The 18,188-nt window shown below is 40.8% G+C and overlaps 2 protein-coding genes across 4 annotated transcripts in view; both read left to right on the top strand.

The window, feature by feature from the left end:
- The first annotated feature begins 869 nt into the window (after nt 1-869).
- Nucleotides 870-11,250, top strand: si:dkey-32e6.3. The gene is made up of 6 exons (XM_037104532.1): nt 870-1,525; nt 1,796-1,968; nt 3,718-3,936; nt 6,343-6,503; nt 6,607-6,739; nt 7,825-11,250. The coding sequence occupies exons 1-6, from the start codon at nt 1,249-1,251 to the stop codon at nt 7,999-8,001; spliced, it is 1,140 nt and encodes a 379-aa protein (XP_036960427.1). The 5' UTR covers nt 870-1,248; the 3' UTR covers nt 8,002-11,250.
- The window catches only part of LOC119022986 (kelch domain-containing protein 8B-like), a 215,111-nt gene continuing 204,736 nt past the window's right edge, over nt 7,814-18,188 (top strand). For all 3 annotated transcript variants that reach the window (XM_037104537.1, XM_037104534.1, XM_037104533.1), the window contains exons 1-3: nt 7,814-7,824; nt 14,445-15,183; nt 15,305-15,424. The gene's annotated coding sequence lies outside the window, so the exon portion shown is untranslated. The remainder of the gene's footprint in view (nt 7,825-14,444; nt 15,184-15,304; nt 15,425-18,188) is intronic.

The following is an 18,188-nucleotide window of genomic DNA, read 5'->3' as shown; positions in this document are numbered from 1 at the left end:
TTCTGAAAGTCAAGTAAAAGAGATAAGGAGTGAAATTGCATTCAATTAATCAGGTGCAGCATCTACACACTCAAGTATAGTACACCAGGAAATTATCTTCCAGCCTTTCTTTTGCACCCAATACTAATAAACTATAGGTTATGGTCTTTTGCAAATTACAAACTTGTGAAATTATTGGTTATCTAAATGGTATCAGCTATCAGAAGCAGGGAATTATTTGTATTGGCTGAAAAAAATTCACACCATGCATTCAGAATATATACATTGAAAGAAGCCTGTTTCTTTCGAGCCAAAGCACCTATAGACTGCAGGTGGTTTAAACTATTTTATTTTGAATAGAGCTCTCTCCAGACAATTACTGCATGGGCCCAAAGAAACCTGTCATTCAAGATGTAATTCTCAAATCTCCTGTACATAAGATGACAGTGTGCTTCTATGGAAATTAATTTGTTAACTCGAATCATCACAAACTAGCTGCAAAGGTGATCCTCGAACATGCAACAACAATGAAGCTACATATAGGGTAGGAAAAATGATACTTGATAGATCTATCAGTGGAAGATGTTGATATTCGTTTGTCAGTCAACTGCCAAAATAGAATATAAATACATACAGAAGGAGGACTTAATTTCAGTCAGAAATCTATCACATTTTCCAAAAATAATCTAAAACATAAATAATGATCTCCAGTGTATGGTTAACTCAAATATATTCAGAATTCAATAAAAGACAGTAATGACCCATCTTCATTCAAATATGGTTGTAAAACCAGAGATTTAATCTGTATTTGTAAATTGATAAATTGTACTTTTTACTCAACCAAGAAATTAAATAATATTTGATATATTATTATTTTTACATTATTTTAAAGTTACACATTGGTATATAATATTATTAAAATTCACCACACTTGTAGTAGCTTCAGTATTTCTATTAGCAATACAAACAGCAGTGAATATCATACATGTCACAATACAAATGAGCTAATCTGCAAAATGATCACCTCAGACACCTGTGTGGATAACACAGTGTGTGTGCGTGTGTGTGTGTTTTTTTTTCTACGGAAGATGGCGCTCTTTCCTCTTTGCATTGGTGTACAACAGTTGGCACGTAGAAGAAGAAAAAGATGGCGTGGAGGACGAGGAAGTACCGGTAACCAGCCATGAGTCAGACAGCTAAGCCGGTTAGGTAGGAACTTTGAGTTGAAATTATTCCAAACCAAGAGCAGTCGTCAGTTGTTTTAAACTCATGGCCGAGTTCGGTGAGAACAGCGGCCGCCAAGCTGAAGAACATGACGGGACAAACAGCAGAAATGTACCGGAGCCTCTGTGCGGGACAGGTGACTCTTCGGTGACGGTCCCTCGGGGGCCGTGGTCCTCAAACCATGAGCAGGGGAAAAAGGTGGTCCTGCATGTCGACCTCAACAACACGATACTGGTGTCGGACGCCGTGACGGGTCAGGGGACTGTGGCAGCTCTGGACTATTTCCTCACAACTGTCACCTGGGGGAAGATGAACAAACACGGTAAACTGGAAATTGACGCGATAGTCATTTACAGTATCACACAAGAATGCTTAGAATGTGTGCGTAGCATAGACAGTATGCGTGTGTGTGTGTGTGTGTGTGTGTGTGTGTGGGGGGGGGGGCTTGCACAGAAAATCGACTTGTGTATGAGACATTGGAGCAATTAAATCATGAAATCATGCATGTTCTGCACTGGCATCCTCCACTCGTTCTGTGCTCACTTGTTTAGTGTGTCTTCATTTAAAATCATTCACAAACACTTCTATACAGGAACGTGGGAATGGTTGAGTGACTCGCCCTCCCTGCTCCCACCCTGCAGTGACGCTGTTAGTTACTGCTCTCAGTTTGGACGGATACCAGGTTTCACCTCCACTGCAGGGCGACGTTTCCGTGGGATCCTGGAGGAGCATCTGCAGCTACTGCGCTGGCCCGACGGCGTCAAGGCAAGCATCAAATAAGAGAGAACGGATAGGAAGGCCAGCTGGAAAGTGTTTGTCACACAGTGACATACTTCCATATGAGCTGTTGTTCAGCAGTTAGTAAAACCGGCTAATGATGTCACCTTTTTTCTGTGAGCCAGAGATGAGACAAACCGGTCTCCTGGCATGTGCTTAAAATGCAAAATCTATGGTGATGCATGCAGAGGTATATAAATTAAAGGGATCGTTCACACAAAAAAATTCAAGTTGGCTTTCAAAATGAACAAAACATTTCTGGAGCTTCACAGCAAAACAACGTTCTCCTGAACAGCTGAAGATGAAGACTTTATTTAAAGTCTCCAGATGTGCAGAAATCCCAAATAGATTTGAAAATCTTCACTGTAGCTTCTAAGCTACAGAAAAAAAGAGTTAGCGTGTATCCCATCTAAAGTGGGAGTGCAAGCTCGTCCATGAGTTGAGGGTGTAAATAACAAGCATGGAGCCATTTTGTGTTACCTTTGTTCTCCTTTTGTTTTAATTACCTTTTTAAACAGTCCTAATCCCTAAACCCTAATCTGTTTCAGTTGTTTATAGTAGGGATGCCAAATATGAATAATATGAAGCCAAATTACTTCCACGTACAGCATTTACGAGAAGAGAAACAAGGAGAACAAGTGCAGCCCGTTGTGCTCATGATGTCACATTGCTGCACCAGGGTGGAGCCCCTCAATGTAGATTAGAGAATAAAACACGGTGACAACAACATCACAGACAACATCGCTGCAATTTGAAAACATATTCCCGAGGGTTCAGAGAGGAGTGTACGAGTTTTAACACAACAAATCTTATTAGAGCGGTGGAATACTATTCATCCATCTTTGCTCGCTACATCTTTTCCTATCTTACCCTAAAGTCTAGGAGCTCCTTTTTAAAAAACAAACTGTGAAATTGTCTGGTATCTTATCGGTATAAGCCATGAAAAGCAGATTATTGTTAGTCAATATCAGCTGAACAAAAAAAAAAAAAATCGTGCATTCCTAGTTAAAGTCAAAATTACTATTTAAGTTTTCCTTAATCACAGATGTCTTGCTCCATATTGCAGCTGTACACCAGTGTCAGGCCTGAATATACCCAAAAGCAATATTTTAAAACTATTTTCACTGGTATTTTAGAGTTACCTTCATGGAAACACATTAAAAATGTTGATGGGTCATCCTGCACTTGGAAGTGTATATTGATTATTTTTCCAATAAACACTTTATTTTATGATGCTGCCATGGATGTATGAAGAGAGGAATGGTGCCAGAGTAGTGTGTTGCAATGGACCGGACCTGATGGATTAATGTACAAAAAAAACCTTGATGCACTGATTTGATTGAAACTGTGTCATGTTTTATTGAGAAAATATTTTGTGGTGTTTCCTCTGCTTCCCTCTACTTCTTGAGAAGGTTTTTAAGGGATCACTTTCATTGTTGTTAGACTAAATGCTAACTAACCGATAACCAGCTGTTTCTCAATGAATCCTTCACAAATGACTTTCAGACATCTAGAATGTAGTTTGACCAATTTTTTTTCTCTCTTAAATTTTTTTTTATTTATACTTATGTAGCTTTTGCGCTTTTGCAGGACCTGTTCAGTCATGCTTATCAAAGTGTTAAGAATACGCTTGTGAAACATTTTTTCACTGTCAAAAGTGGTGTCGCCATAGTCGTAGCCTGTACAGCTTCCTTGTTCTTTGGTGAAATGATGTGTTACTGACTTTGTTCCCTGCAGGGAGACAGAGAGCTGGCTGTCAAAGGTGAGGATGGCCAGCTGTACCACTGGATCCTGCCCTCCTTCTTCCAGCTGCTCAAAGACCTGGTGCAGGAAGGAAGGGATTTTGCTATCCTCTTTCGTACATTTGGAAGTGACCTACCACGAGTGCTCAGAGCCATGTTCAAAGCGGTGGATGAAGGGGCTCATCCACTGTTCCCTGATCTGCCTGATCTCAAGGTGAAGTAGAATCATGCATGAGTTGAGACATTCACACCACTGTCTCAGTGAAATACAATATTTTGTCTTTTAGTTTAAGGACCAGTTACATACCACACACTGTCTGAGTGAGCTTGCCAGCAATGCACTCTTGTGTCAGACATTACTTATATAGTGATTTGCTGCATTTTAGTCATTCACAACAAAAGAGTCTTTGGGTTTTGGACTAACAGTCTTTAGTTTCTCTAGTTCTTTCTTTATTTTGCTAGCAGGAGTAAAGAAAAAATTCAAAGATGACACATTAAGCTCTGGGGAATTGTGACAATTTTTTGACATAGACTCCGCGATTAAGTCTGAAAATGATCAGCAGATTAATAGGTAATTAAGATGATCTTTATTTACAGCCCTACAACATGCATGACTTCTGACTGAAATATTAATTGCACCAAAAGTAAACTCTGCAATGTGTAGAATGAACACATCAAAGAATTCATTCTTCATTCTTTCTTACTTTGATAAACATTTGACTGCGAAGTGTACTTTTGAAGAGCATGACCTTCTGCACCCTGCAGCGCAACTCCTTGACTCCCAGAGGGTTGTACCTGTTAGCTCAATGGGGTGGAACACATTGATTTTGAGAGAACAGTGGAGAGTGGAATGGACAGATGATGGGGCGAGGGGTGAAAGAGATGTCAGATGGTGAACCTGTCAGGCACAGTGAGCTGTCTGGAAGAGAACGCAGTGGAGGTCTTATTCAGACACTCCTGTCAGAAGCTATTTATCTCTGCTTTAGACACGTAGAGCAGGGGGGAGGGTAATCACATGACATAATGTGATTGTTCAGTTTCTGAACTTGAGCTGTTTGTTCTCCTGCATCAGTTTCTGGGTGCAGCAGCTCCAGCTTCATCATTACTGTCAAGTATTAGAGATGGGTGAGGAGCAAAAACAAGCCTAATTAAAGCAGTGTAGTTGTGGTTATTAATTGTGCATTGGGGTGTTAGTGTCCATGCATGCCAAGGAACACACTAAACTTGCACTGCCCATAAAAACTAAACCACTTTAGAAACTCTTTTGACTTCATCTGTCAATTTCAGATTTTCATGCAAATGCCCAACTTGATGGTTTAAGCTTTCTAACCTCCATGGTAGCTTTGTTAAATCACAGTTCGATAAAACGGACTCCTCAGGGTGTGACTCAATGATGAAACATACTCGATGACAGTGGATGTGGATCACTGGAATACGACCACGGAGACTTTTCTACGCACTAGTCTGTCTTTACAGGCCGACTTCAGTTACAAACTATTCTACTTCTAACTTTTCAACTTGTAGACTGATCAGATTGTAGAAAATTATAGTTTTATAGCTATTATAGTATAATAATTGTGTAGTAAGCTTTTTACTTCTAGTGTTTAATTCATGTTTTGAAAATCGCAGAAGTGGAGTTCATCTGTGAAGATTATTTTGCTGAAAAAAACATATAAGTATCATAAACTTGTGTTTGACACAGTTTATTTTCAGCAATGATCCAAGTATCGAGGGAACAAGGGGGATGTTTTCATTCAGGTTAGCCTATAAAAATAATCATTGCTCGGGGTTCAGTTCAGTTGGTATCCCATGTACAGAGGCTTTGTCCTCGCTGCAGTGGCCCCGGGTTTGAATCCCGGCCTGGGGCCCTTTGCTGCGTGTCACTCCCCCTTTCTCTCATCCTGTTTCCTGTCTAGTCCTCAGCTGTTCCATCAATAAAGCCTTGCAGAGGCCTGACTTTTTGACTTAACATTAATGATGGCTCCATTCTCCATGCACATTACCTGAGCCCTGGACCTCACCCAAATGGAATGCAACCATCAATAAGGTGTAAATTCCACATGTGCTTTTCCTGCTTCAACAAGTCAAAATGTCTGCCACAAAAAGAGTCTGTTAGCACTAAACACAACTGTTGTTAACAGGAGCATAATTAGCTTGGAGGTGTTAGCTCTTAAACCAAGTATTGATTAACACTGCCATCTTTAGGCTGCTCCATCGGCACAGCTACGGACAGTGTTTCAGTTAAATAACTGATTTAACTGATGAACAGCTGATACTACTTAAATTGTGGTGTCAAATTAAGTTAAAACTGCCAGAGGCCTTTTTTTATTTTTAAACTCCACCATGACACAGTCAAGTCAAGAATCATTTCAATGCCGTTAGATAGATTTAAGGTGTTTTCCTCTAAAGTGTCCACTCTGTTTTAAAGCTACAGGGTTATTGTGCTCATTATTTTAATGTGTGAGAAAAGAAAAAGCTGATTTGACAGTTAATTTGGGTTTGGGTTTTAATAACAACATAATTTCCCACAAGTTTCTCTTGGTCTTCTGCCTACCAAAGAGCAGTTCCCCCTCTTTGTTTCTCTCTCTGACTCTGACTCCTCTTGTTGCTCTCGGTTCAGTTAAGTGTGAATATGACTGCAGGCAAGATCCGCTGCAGCAAGAGGGGAATCGTCCTGAGCCGAGCTGAAGACAGAGTGTCGACTCGGGATGGAGAAAGAGGCCTTTACCAGTACCTGAGCTCAGTCCAGGGCCTGGGAGGCTTTCAGGACCATTTCGACTGGTACGAAATCACAATCCTCAAGCCACCATCAAGGTTGGTTTTGTGGCCTCTATCCATTCACTCACTTTTAACACATCCTTCTGTGCCCATGATTCTTCTCCAGGTGGGCGTGTAATACCTTCTCTATTCGTGGCGGCAAGCCGCTGTGGGTCGACCCCTTTGACCAAAATGTTCAGCACATCTTCATAGACGACAACATTCGGCAGAATGACGAGGATACCATAGTTCAACCCAAGGTAACGTCACTACTCTTAATGGGACGTGGTCTGTATGGATTGTTAGTAAATTGAAACCTCGGGTTTTTGGCACAGCTTAGATCTGTGAGACAAGGATGCTGAAGAGATAAACATGTAAACATGCTTTAGTGCAGTAAGAACACGCCGTCTCCCACTCAGAAAGACTGTTGGCAGGAGATCAGATGACATCTCAAATAGCTGTAGATCAGATCATGATAACTTGTTGGAATAGAGAATTATACTCTTTCATCTTTCATCTTTCATCTTTCTCTCTCTCTCTCTCTCTCTCTCTCTCTCTCTCTCTCTCTCTCTCTCTCTCTCTCTCTCTCTCTCTCTCTCTCTCTCTCTCTCTCTCTCTCTCTCTCTCTCTCTCTCTCTCTCTCTCTCTCTCTCTCTGCTGCATTAATTATGCATTCAGCTCTGTTGTTTTTGCACAATGTTAACAGGCAGATGAGTTTTTTTCCTCATGTAATGTAGTGAACTGCAGGAGCAAAACGTTTTTCTTGCCTATCACTTGAACTTTTTACTTGAAAACAGCCTGGTTTGTCCTCACATAAACAGCAGGTTATATGGTTTCCCTCTTTACAGAGCAAACACATGCAGATTTTTTCTTTAAATATGGAAAAAAAGAGCACTGGTGAAGACAGACACTCTCAGACAGCCCCGACATTGGCTGATGTACGACCCTCGTTGTGTGTCAGGGCCCTAACATTTCACAAAAAACCATCTCACACCATCCATGTAGTGTAATGCATGATCCAGTTTTGCTTACATTCTCTACTGCTGTGTGTGTGTGTGTGTGTGTGTGTGTGTGTGTGTGTGTGTGTGTGTGTGTGTGTGTATTCGTCAGTGAGTCGTTTATGCTATGGTCTCTATAGATACTGTTATGTTTATAAGGAATTTTTTTTGGCCTTGTCAGACAGAATGAATGCAGCTTTTCCCGTAACTGGAATCAGACCCAGTGAATACATTACCACAGATGTTTTGGCGAGACTGTTGCTGGTTCAGAGCATGACTTCCCCCCTCTCTGTTTTTTTTTTTTCTCTTTTCTCTGTGTCCTGGGAATGTGTGTGTGTTTTTCTCAGGTGTTCTTGGACCCAGACGGTGCTGAGACCCGTACGGCCTGCACCTCTGAGCTCTATGACATCACACTGGTCCAGACCGACCTCCTCCGGGCCATTTCCGACCCGAGCTACTTCACTCAGCGCGTCCACATCTGCCTCGAAAACTATGACAGAAATCTCCAGCAGGGGGCAGGCTAAGACATAGTTCAACCTCCCCCTCCCTGTATGTCTGGTAGGACTCCAATAACCCTGACACAGCAATCCCTGTGGAGAAGCAGGGTGCAGAGGCAGAAAACTGTAGGTAGGGATACAGACACAAAGTTACATGAGTTTTTTATTGAAGGACTTAGGGTCATCAGACCACAAATGGAAGAAGATTGCATATGAAGGAGGGAAGGGTCATAGATACCATATATCCATATATCCTAAAAACTTTCCCGAAGGACAGACAACTTGAGATTTCAACATGTTGCAGCTAGACAACAGGTCAAGTACCACGCTTGCTTAACCGACTGCAGGACATTTCTGTGATTTCTGCTGTCCTGAAGTTGAACCTACACACAAAGAGTTGTTGACCTAATTACGCAGCAAAGTTAACAGGCAAGACTCTTTGATTGCTGGGAAGACTAATCACACCAGAGGATAATTCCCCCAGCTCTCTGAAATGTGTGTCAGACGGCATTAATTGGGGTCAGATCTGGTGGAAAACCCTTCAAGTGTTGCGTTAGTTGCCGAGTGAGTAGAATCCACCAGGATTTTGCTCAGTTCTTTGAGTGTCATCCTCAGGGTGTGACACATTCATGTAGCTTCTATTTTACATTGTTGATCATTTGTATTTTAACCTCCATTATTTGCCGTCGTCTGCATTGTTTACTTCACCAGGAACTGGCAGGTAATACTTGAATATTTTCAGATGACACGATCTGATTGCTGAGTGTGTCTGTGCTACTTAAGGGGCACACCTGAGAGTGCACTGTAAACACGTTACAAAGGCATTATAATTAGAGAAGGACTTTAAATACTTTCTAATTTGACGGTATTGCTAGTGAGAATCACATAGAACAGACTATTACATTTGTAACAAGACAAATCATCTCCTCACTAATCCATATCTGAATTTGTCAGGGTGGTTTGATTATACAAAATAATGTCTTCTTGGAGCACTGAGACATATCTTTAGTGTTGAACATGGTTTTGGGATGCGGTTGCACTGAATTATTTACTGGGGTTTTTATTGTTTGAGAGCAGCTGTGTGTGAAACAGTTAAAAGGGCAGGTTACCCAAAAATGAAAATTCAGTCTTTTATATCCACCACCATGGACCACCATGTCCATGGAAAGATGGGTGAGGTTTCATAGTTCACAAAACATTTTTAAGAGCTTCACTGCAAACCGGTGCGGCAGTATTCTCCTCAACAACTGAAGTAGCTTGTTTTAAAACAATTTTAAAAAGATAATCAGAAATAATGGTTCCATACAGCATATTCCCCTGAAGCCCAGAGAACCCAAATTGATTTCAAAAGATGTTTTTTTGTACCCTTGATATGTAATCTCACTCTTACACAAAGACAGGGTGCATGCTAATGCTTGTAGCTTAGCAGCTATAGTAAAGATTTTGAATTAAACAGGGTGTAAATAACATCTTTTCAAATCAATTCAGGATCTCAGGGCTGCCAAAGAATTAGATTATGCCAAATTAGCTCTTTGAAGCATTTTTGGGACTATGAAACTTCACTTGACTTTCCATTAGCATGGCGTTGATTAGATAATGACTGAACTTCCATTTTTGGATAAACTTATCCTTTAATAAGTTGAATGTGTTATGGTAATTTTTGCTTTGAGAGTTTTAGGATATATTTATTGTGAAGGTTTCTGGGAGGTTTATTGGCTATATTTTCCTCAGGTCAGATTTAGACATAGCTGAATGAGAACAATAGAGCCTGATGCTGGCCTCTAAGGGCTATTAATTTATCAGCTGATATTCTTATAAACACGAAGATGCATATGTAATGGAGGCAGGATGTTTTGAACTTTATTGTCCAAAATGACATCAGTGCAATGAAACAGTGAAGTCGACTGTGACTTCACTAATTCTAAATTGCCCCAAGCATCTTTTTCTGCATTATGTTCTGTAAAAAAGCTTTCATTTTGGCATATACTGGACAACATATACACCAGTAATTATATATTTATGATGTTGGCCAAACCATATATCTGTTAGGCTCTGGCAGATATTAATCAATAATCTAAAGAAAATGAATGAAATGCAGGTTTCTGAGGATAGCTAAGAACAGTGGAGTGATATTAACATTGTTCTATTTGTTCAGTATATATTGAGTGAATATTTTAAAAAAATGCAAAGATAAAGTTCAGACACAAAGCTTTGTTGGTTAAGAAATTTCAGAGTGCAGAAGTTGGAAAATGCTGGTCATTATTCACATGCATAGGCCAATGAAAGCCTAACGCTGATTTTTAATCATTGTTGCCTTCAAAAGTCCAATTATCGTTATGATATAATGCTGTCAAAAAGTTTGTAATAAAAGAGTCTGCAGTGATCATTACCTTCATAATATACAAGTAACAATGTTACTTTAATTTGACTTATTGAATGCTGCATTCATACAAGGCTAAAGGTTAAATTACTTCACTCTAGCAGTCTACGTTTTCTGTTCTGCAACCACAATTTGTGGTAAGACAAAAATTTAGCTTTGCAGATCTTGCACTCTGAAACACTCTGTGAAAAACTTTTGCTTAAAGTGACAGTTCCCTCCAAATTCAAAAATGCATATTTTTCCTCTTACCTGTGATGCTCTTTATCCATCTAAACTGGTTGTTGTGAGCTCCTGAGTTTTGGAGATGTTGGCTGTAGAAATATCTACACCTGCCATCACCATGCATGAAGAGGCATGTATCTACTGATGGATGAGAGGCTAGCAGACTTTGCTCACTAACACTGCAGCTCAGCTTAAGAGGATGCCGATAATGCTTGCATCCTGTGCTTTGAGGAGCACAAGCCTCCCATCTATGCACAGTGACTCAGAATCAAAAACAATGGTTCCTCCATAAAACTGCTCACAATAAAGTCTGTGGATTATCTTGAGTAACCAGGTCATGATTACAGGAACGAGACATTGCTGTTGAGTTTTTCAAATATGTTTTTGTGTAGCTTTGAGCACCATTAGTTTAGTGCAATCTAGTTCCGTTATAAGAGAAAGCACACATCTCTATGACTGATTTTGATTTTAGGGTGAACTGTCCCTTTAAGCAATTGTATTGTACTGTAATGTAACACTGTGGACCGAACTCACATCTTTATCACAAGGGTATCTGATACCGCCACATGTCTGACTGCTCATCACATCAAAACTTGAAACATTTTCCATTATTTATTTTTCTGATGTTAAATAATAGCCATTTAGTTTTCAATAAACCTGTTTTTTTTGTTAAACTGTCTGGTGTTTTTGCATCATGGCAACTTCCTGTTAGCACAAAATGGCATTGTTAGTGTATTAGAGAAATATGGTGGTAATAATAAGGTGAAGGTAAATTGATTTGTCTTTAGCTGCTCGAACACCGTGAGAATGTCAGAATAGGATCGATGGGGGGGGGGGGTGTTAGTACATACCTTTCACATACAGCTCATTATAAATCATCTTTAGGTCGCGGATCAATAGCTGAACTGTGTGTGACGAGGTCAGGTCCACTGGGGATTAATTAGAGATGGTACAAAGTGTTAAGGGCAGAGGGTGAAAAGTACATTATTTTACCTATTTAGGGGTGTTGTAATGAATATTGAATTCTGTCTGTAATGCTTCTACTTCTTTTCCTTCCATTTCAAAGTAAATATCCTTATCTTCTACACTACCACATTGATCAGCACCCCTGGGGGCTACCTTGAGCTGCTTTGGGTGGAAATAATGAGTGGAAGCAGAAAACCGAAAGATAAGAGAAGTGCGTGATAAAATGCTTCCTCTGTGTAGTTTGGCATGGGATTAAAAATGTGAGCTGTGTTTGACAGAACTGTTTGAGTGGAGGATTTAACAGGTAATTGTACTTGCGCTCTCCTGAAACATTTGTTTAATTGACTGCTTCATTACGGCAGAGGTCAGACACATAATTGTGTGACAAGCCATCTCTGGAATTTGTCCCACGCTGATTGTGATGCATGATAATGGTGCTGCTTCCAGATGACTGAACGTTTGACGATTTACTTTACAAAGCAAATGGTAAAGTAGATTCAAACCAGTAAGACTAGAATGAGAACTGGAGTATAGAAAGGAACTGTAATATGTACACTATATACATTCATCTGTTCTCTTGTTTAAAGTTATTGACATTTGTATTTGCTTTTTTCCAATTAGAGCTACTGGGCAGATTTTATTATAAGACATAACACAAAAAGAAATAATTGGATTAGAATGTGTACTGCATTCTTTGTCACTTTTTTGGTCCTTGATTCATTCAAGGACCAGCAACGAAGAATGTAGCAAGTGGATAAGGTAAGGGTGATAAAGTGCTGGTTTGGTGATGGTTGAGTTTCTTGGTCACATGTTAGTCATGCTAGCCTTTGAGTGTAATGGTGCAGACAAGCTAACTCTGCATACGCAACTTGAAAATATTTGAATTAGAGAACAATACTGGATTTTGGCGGACTGTTGCTGACATCGATATATCGGCTGATATATTACACTCAGGGTATTTACGTTAACCCACATTTTAACAGAGATCCCTCAAATGTGGTTCAGTTCAATAAGATAAATGATATTTGTCCACGGGGGTGGGCAATTAAAGGCATGTGGAGTGGTTGTACACAGACACAAAGAAATCAGCGCATTATTTAAGGTAAAGAAATAAAGGTGTTTACAGTATTAACATGTGGTGCAAAGTAGCATTGACGTAGGTCAGGTTGTGCATTAAGAGGCAGCAGCAAAACACTATCAAACCCTTGGGACAAAGATTCATATGGAACAGAGTCCAGATATATAATTTCAAGGTGCATGATGTGAGAATTGGCCACCTGTCATACTATACTCCAAACCAATCAGGAGGAGCATGTATCATCAAGAGTAACCACTGACTGCTGCTAACTGTAGCTGCCATCAGCTTGTTAACTCAGTTGGCTGTGCAGATAGTGGTTGTGTTTACACTGCTAACACAAGATGTTTTGACCGCGTAGGCTCTGAGTGAGCTGGTTAGCATGCTAACCGCTGTAAATATCTCTGCAACAGATATTAGACATAATAATGTCAAAACAACCATAAGCTGTATTGTCCAAATTCCTGAAACAATAAATAGCACTGTGAATTTAGTAATTATACATTACATCAAGCATCTATTTTTATTTTTATTTTATTTTTATTTTGGATGACACCATTTGCAAGGATAAGTGACTGAAAATCCTGTTTTTTCTGATTTGAGGTGTAGTGGAGAATTTTAGCCACAGGAAGTTGCATTTTCCAGATAAAAAACAATGTTGGTTTGCTCAAATTGAAGCTAATGAGCTGGAAATGTTTTCTAATTTCATATGAGCCCTTGTTATTCACCATGAAGTGCTTAAAGTAATCATTGTCAAGCCTGCTTTTATTCTTCTGTGCCTTTTTGGAAGATGTTTTGAGTGATATTTAAAAAAGGAATGTGAGCAACCATGAGAATCCTGTTTTGCTCTTTTGGCCACACAATAGATTAGAATAGAATAGAATATTTTTTTATTCTTTATTCTCTTTATTTTATTATTTATTTATCGCAGATGCTTCTCAGTCAGTGCAATACAATAAGACATAACATAAAAACATACAATGTTACAATAATTAATATATATGTATGTAAATCTAGGGTTTAGTGAGAATCTGGATTTTTATTAAAAATAAATAAATGAATAAATAAATAAAAATATGTATTGTACTAATAGTGTGTTGAATTAGCTGAAGCTAATTTCAATCTTGACTTAAACAAAACAAAAACAAACAAACAAAAACAAAACAAAACAAATAGTTCATTCTCCAAACAGATCTGGAGCAATATGTCAAAGTAACCACTACCTGCTGCAAATTGTTAACTGCTAGTTAGCTCAGTTAGCTGTGCAGCTAGCAGTCCAGCCACCGAGGCTCTGGAGAAGTGTTGTACAGTACAAAGAAGTTAAAGTATAAAAGACTTTTGATGTTTTTAACCAACATTCTCTTTATATGGCCTTTAATTTCCTTTAATATTTGCATTTGAATCCTTTCACCAGACACGTCGTAATAAAAAGGGGGTTTCGGGCCCCCTGAGACCAAACGGCCCCAAGCTGGAGGTGCTTGTTATCAACTTGATGGCTGAAGGGATAGACAAGAAATAATGATGAGCAAAGGGAGCAGAAAAAATCCTGAGGGGTGGACCTGGCTCCCTGGCTAGTCGTCCATGTATGCCTAATTATACAGATCCCACAAAACTTCATTTAAAGTTCTGTGTAAAATATTGATCCCTCATGTGAGGTTTGTGAGCTACGGAAGAGGATATAGGGCCACATGTGACAATCTTTTGGAGTTCTGACTTTAAAGTCAGAATTCTGAGAATAACGTCAGAATTCTGACATTGAAGTCTGACATTATAGTCAGAATTCCGACCTTAAAGTCAGAACTCAAAAAAAAATGTTCACACGTGCAGAATTCTTTATTCTCACAAATTAAAATCCGAATTCTGACTGTAAAGTCAGAACTCAAAAAAATGTCACATGCCCTCTTCAGTAGTGAATAGTAGTCTATCTATCTATCTATCTATCTATCTATCTATCTATCTATCTATCTATCTATCTATCTATCTATATTTTTAATGTATTTCATTAATTTCTCTTTCCTTTTTCTGCTGGCTTGAGTTATCATCGTTTTATTGTCCTCCATTGTTCTTAAAGTAACTTGGCTCTCATCATTTCATGTTGTGTATTGTTTCATGCGTAAACAGCTGTATTTCCTGTGTGCAAACACAATAATAAAGTTACTATTGTCACAGTTCCGTGACATTCGAGAAGATCTGAGTTAAATGGCAACAGGAGTCCGTTTCATTATTTGCCTTCCAGTTAAGCTGATCGTGTTGCATGTTTCTTATGGTCTAAAGTTGGTATCCAGATTTCGTTCCATCCACATGGGGGCAGCAGTGCAGCTTTTGGAGCCCCTCACCTTTCCCAGGCAGCAGCCTTCCCTTCAGGTGAGTCTGGAGTTACCTGATCCTGGTGGAGAGCCTCAAACCAGTGGCACCAGAACAGCACGACACCGCAGCAGCTCTGGGCGTGTTGAAACGTTCAGTTTAAAAGGAGTCGGGTGCTGTCAGTGCAGTATGGTGGAGGGACGGCTGGCGCTGTGTGAACGCAGGAGTTTGCGGTGTCTCGGCGTCGCGTAAATGCGCTCTGGTGAGTGAGGGGAGGAGAGGAACGGGGGAGAGGAGGCAGGGTGGGGTGGAAGTGGGGGGTTGAGTCAGTGGAAGGAGGGCGATTGGAACTGATTATTTCGCTGGGCTGTGTCACTGAACAGGTACACGACAGGAGACGCATCTCCACCGCTGCTGCCGCTGTACAACATGTCGTGTCCGCGCGTTTACGCGGAGCTGCTCCGGAGAGCCGACTTCAAGCCGTCCGTCGGCCGATCATAAAGGTAAGGGGCTGCTGTCACCAAACTTTCCACCTCCATGCGCTCATCTCATGTGGCCAAATGACGCACAGGCGCTCCCGCGGACTTCTTGGAGCTGCTTCTCCTGCCCCGGCAGCACTTTGATGCGGCAGCGCAGCGCGCGTCACCTCCGCGCACATGTGGTCGAGATGCCCCCGCTGTTGTTTGGCGCTGCGGAGCTACCAACCGACGTGAGGTCGGCATAAACAGGTGTGGACACTGTCAGTTCAGTGACGCGGTTGTGAGGCTGAAACGTTTAGGCGAGGATCAAACAATATAATATCGCAAGCAATCTGTTTGGACACCATATCCACGATAATCCCATCCTGCGGCAGGACTGTACATGTGGTGCATTGTGCTGTGTTGTTGTGCGGTCGACATGACGAGCGTTTACCAAGTTTGGATGGCAGATCATTTCAGCTCCACTTTGGACTTTGACCCCGTGCAGGGTGAAGTAAAGTGTTGCCCCCGTGTTGTGTCGGTGTGAGTTGGAGTCGAGCTTTATTGCGTGTTGCGTGATTTTTTTTGGGGGGGGGGGCAGATCCAGGGATTCAGGCGGGAGGCTGTCGGTCAAATTCATCCAGCTGTTTAGCGAGATGCGTCTTTTCTAGACGAGCCAGCGCCATCTGCTGCACTGCCCAACATCTGGCTGTGGCTGTCACACACCGACAGCAAGGAGCGTTTTTTTTTTTAAGTCTGGTAACTTTCTGCTGCTTATCCTCTGAGCTGAGAGTGTGTTCAGGTAGAGAGAGTCCTTCCTGTCAGTGATGGTGGGCTGCCTCTCTCCCCCCATCCTCACTTTCTAACACTCCTTACTGTCCTGTCTGTTGAAGGGGCTGTTTGCTCCTCCAACACTCCCCCCTCTCCTTCTCACCTCCTCTTCTCTCTAGTTCTCTCCTCCTCTTCTCTCTCCTCTCCTCTTCCTCCCTTCTCCTTCTCTTCTCCTTACAACTCCTCCTCTCTCCTTCTCCCCTCCTCTCTCCTTCCCTCATACCCCCCTCTCATTCTCACCTCCCTCCCCCCATTCTCTCCTCCTTGCTCCTCCTCTTCTCTCGACTTCTCCCCTCCTTGCTTCTCCTCCTCCTCTCCGACCTGAAAGGATGGCGCCTATAACTTGGTGTGAGTTAATTTGCATAATGAGGATTACAGCTGACACACAGCAGTCTGGGCCTGTCTCGCTGGATCCAGCAGAGAAGCGTGGTGCTGTGGCAGCTCTCATTGTGCCAGTAAAATGCCACCCTCAATCAGGACTCACCATGAGGCTGCCGCCTGCTCTGACAGAGCGGCCTCGGCCTCTTCGCCATCACGAAGAGCAGAGGGAGTGAGGGACGATGACAAATGGACTGTCTGACTATGAAATTATTCATGTTGGAAATGAGCTATTGACGCTGTTGGCACAATGGCTTGTTTGATAGAAAAGGGATAATTGAAAAAGCTTGAACGGCATAAGCATCGCAAATTGATTTCTCTCATCCATTAATAGTTTTAATTGGCGTCAGTGCTGTCTGGAGGAAGGAACACATTTCTTCTTGTTATTTTTTTATTTTTTTTCAAATTGTGCATTCGACTGTCTGCTGCAGAGACAATTGAGCCACCCACTCCACAGCTAAATGTATCCAAAAGTTCAAACCACAGGACGTGGTCTTCTAGCTACCGTGTGGCGAAAAACAGAATATCTTTTTTTGATTAGGTTGTTTCCGGGGGCTACGTTTCACATCTGTTCTGCCTGTTTTCTCCCCTCTTTTTTTTTTTTTTTTTACATTCTCCCAGCACCTCTCTCTTCCACCATTATTATCTGGCCATTTCATGACGATAGACTGAAAGCAGTGTGGGTCTAATCCTTAAATTACCTGCTATTTGTGGCCTGCCGTGGTTTGTGATCGAGCAATTGTAGCCTGTCCCCCTGTTGAATTCACTGTGATGTGTGATGGATAGAAGCCTCACCTGAGAGCATATGCCAGCAGCCTGGGCATTTATCAACCATGTGTTCACACAGTTGTGTTCGTAAACCATGTACACTCACTCCTACACATAGAATCTGAGTGATGCATTTATTGTTGTGGATAGTTAGAACCGCTCCTGTAGGAAGCTAAACCGCTTCCTAAATTACTGATTCATGAATCGACTCAACCATGCAAGCATAGCTCATAGATTGCTAATTTCATTTATTTATTTTTTTTCTTTTGAAGAGGCGTTTTTCTTTGTTTTAATTATTTTCTTTGGGCAATGATGATGGGTTCATTTTTTCACTGATCTCTAAAATATGAAATGGCTGGGATAAAGATTTGTTATGGAGTAAGGATATGTAATCTAAACTTTATTTTCCAAATTTACATCTGTGCATTAAAACAGTCCACTTAAATGGTAATTTTATGATCATAAATCACCCAAGATTCTGCCTTTTTAATTTCTAAAAAAAAGTTGTCATGTCAGCGCATATCAGACAATACGTACTCTGATACGTAGATATATCTGTGAAATACGCCAATATCGGACTCTCATTATGGCTTGCCTTTATAATGACCTATTCGACTGTGGTAACACTGAGAGATTAAAAGATGTAATGTGTGACATTTGTGTATATGACAGCTTAAAACAATAGACCTTTGTTATATATTTTGTTGAGCTGTGTTCTTACATTATAACAAATGTCTCCAGCAGTGATCAAGCTAGGTATCGATGTGTTTTATTTGATCGCTAAAACTTCTTGGAGAGAAGTCATTTTTAACTTGCCCCCATTCTATATTTG

The sequence above is a fragment of the Acanthopagrus latus genome, chromosome 7, assembly GCF_904848185.1.
Source record: "Acanthopagrus latus isolate v.2019 chromosome 7, fAcaLat1.1, whole genome shotgun sequence".
Classification (NCBI taxonomy): domain Eukaryota; kingdom Metazoa; phylum Chordata; class Actinopteri; order Spariformes; family Sparidae; genus Acanthopagrus; species Acanthopagrus latus.
Note: the sequence above shows the minus strand (reverse complement) of the source record. Positions and strands in the feature narration are given on the sequence as shown.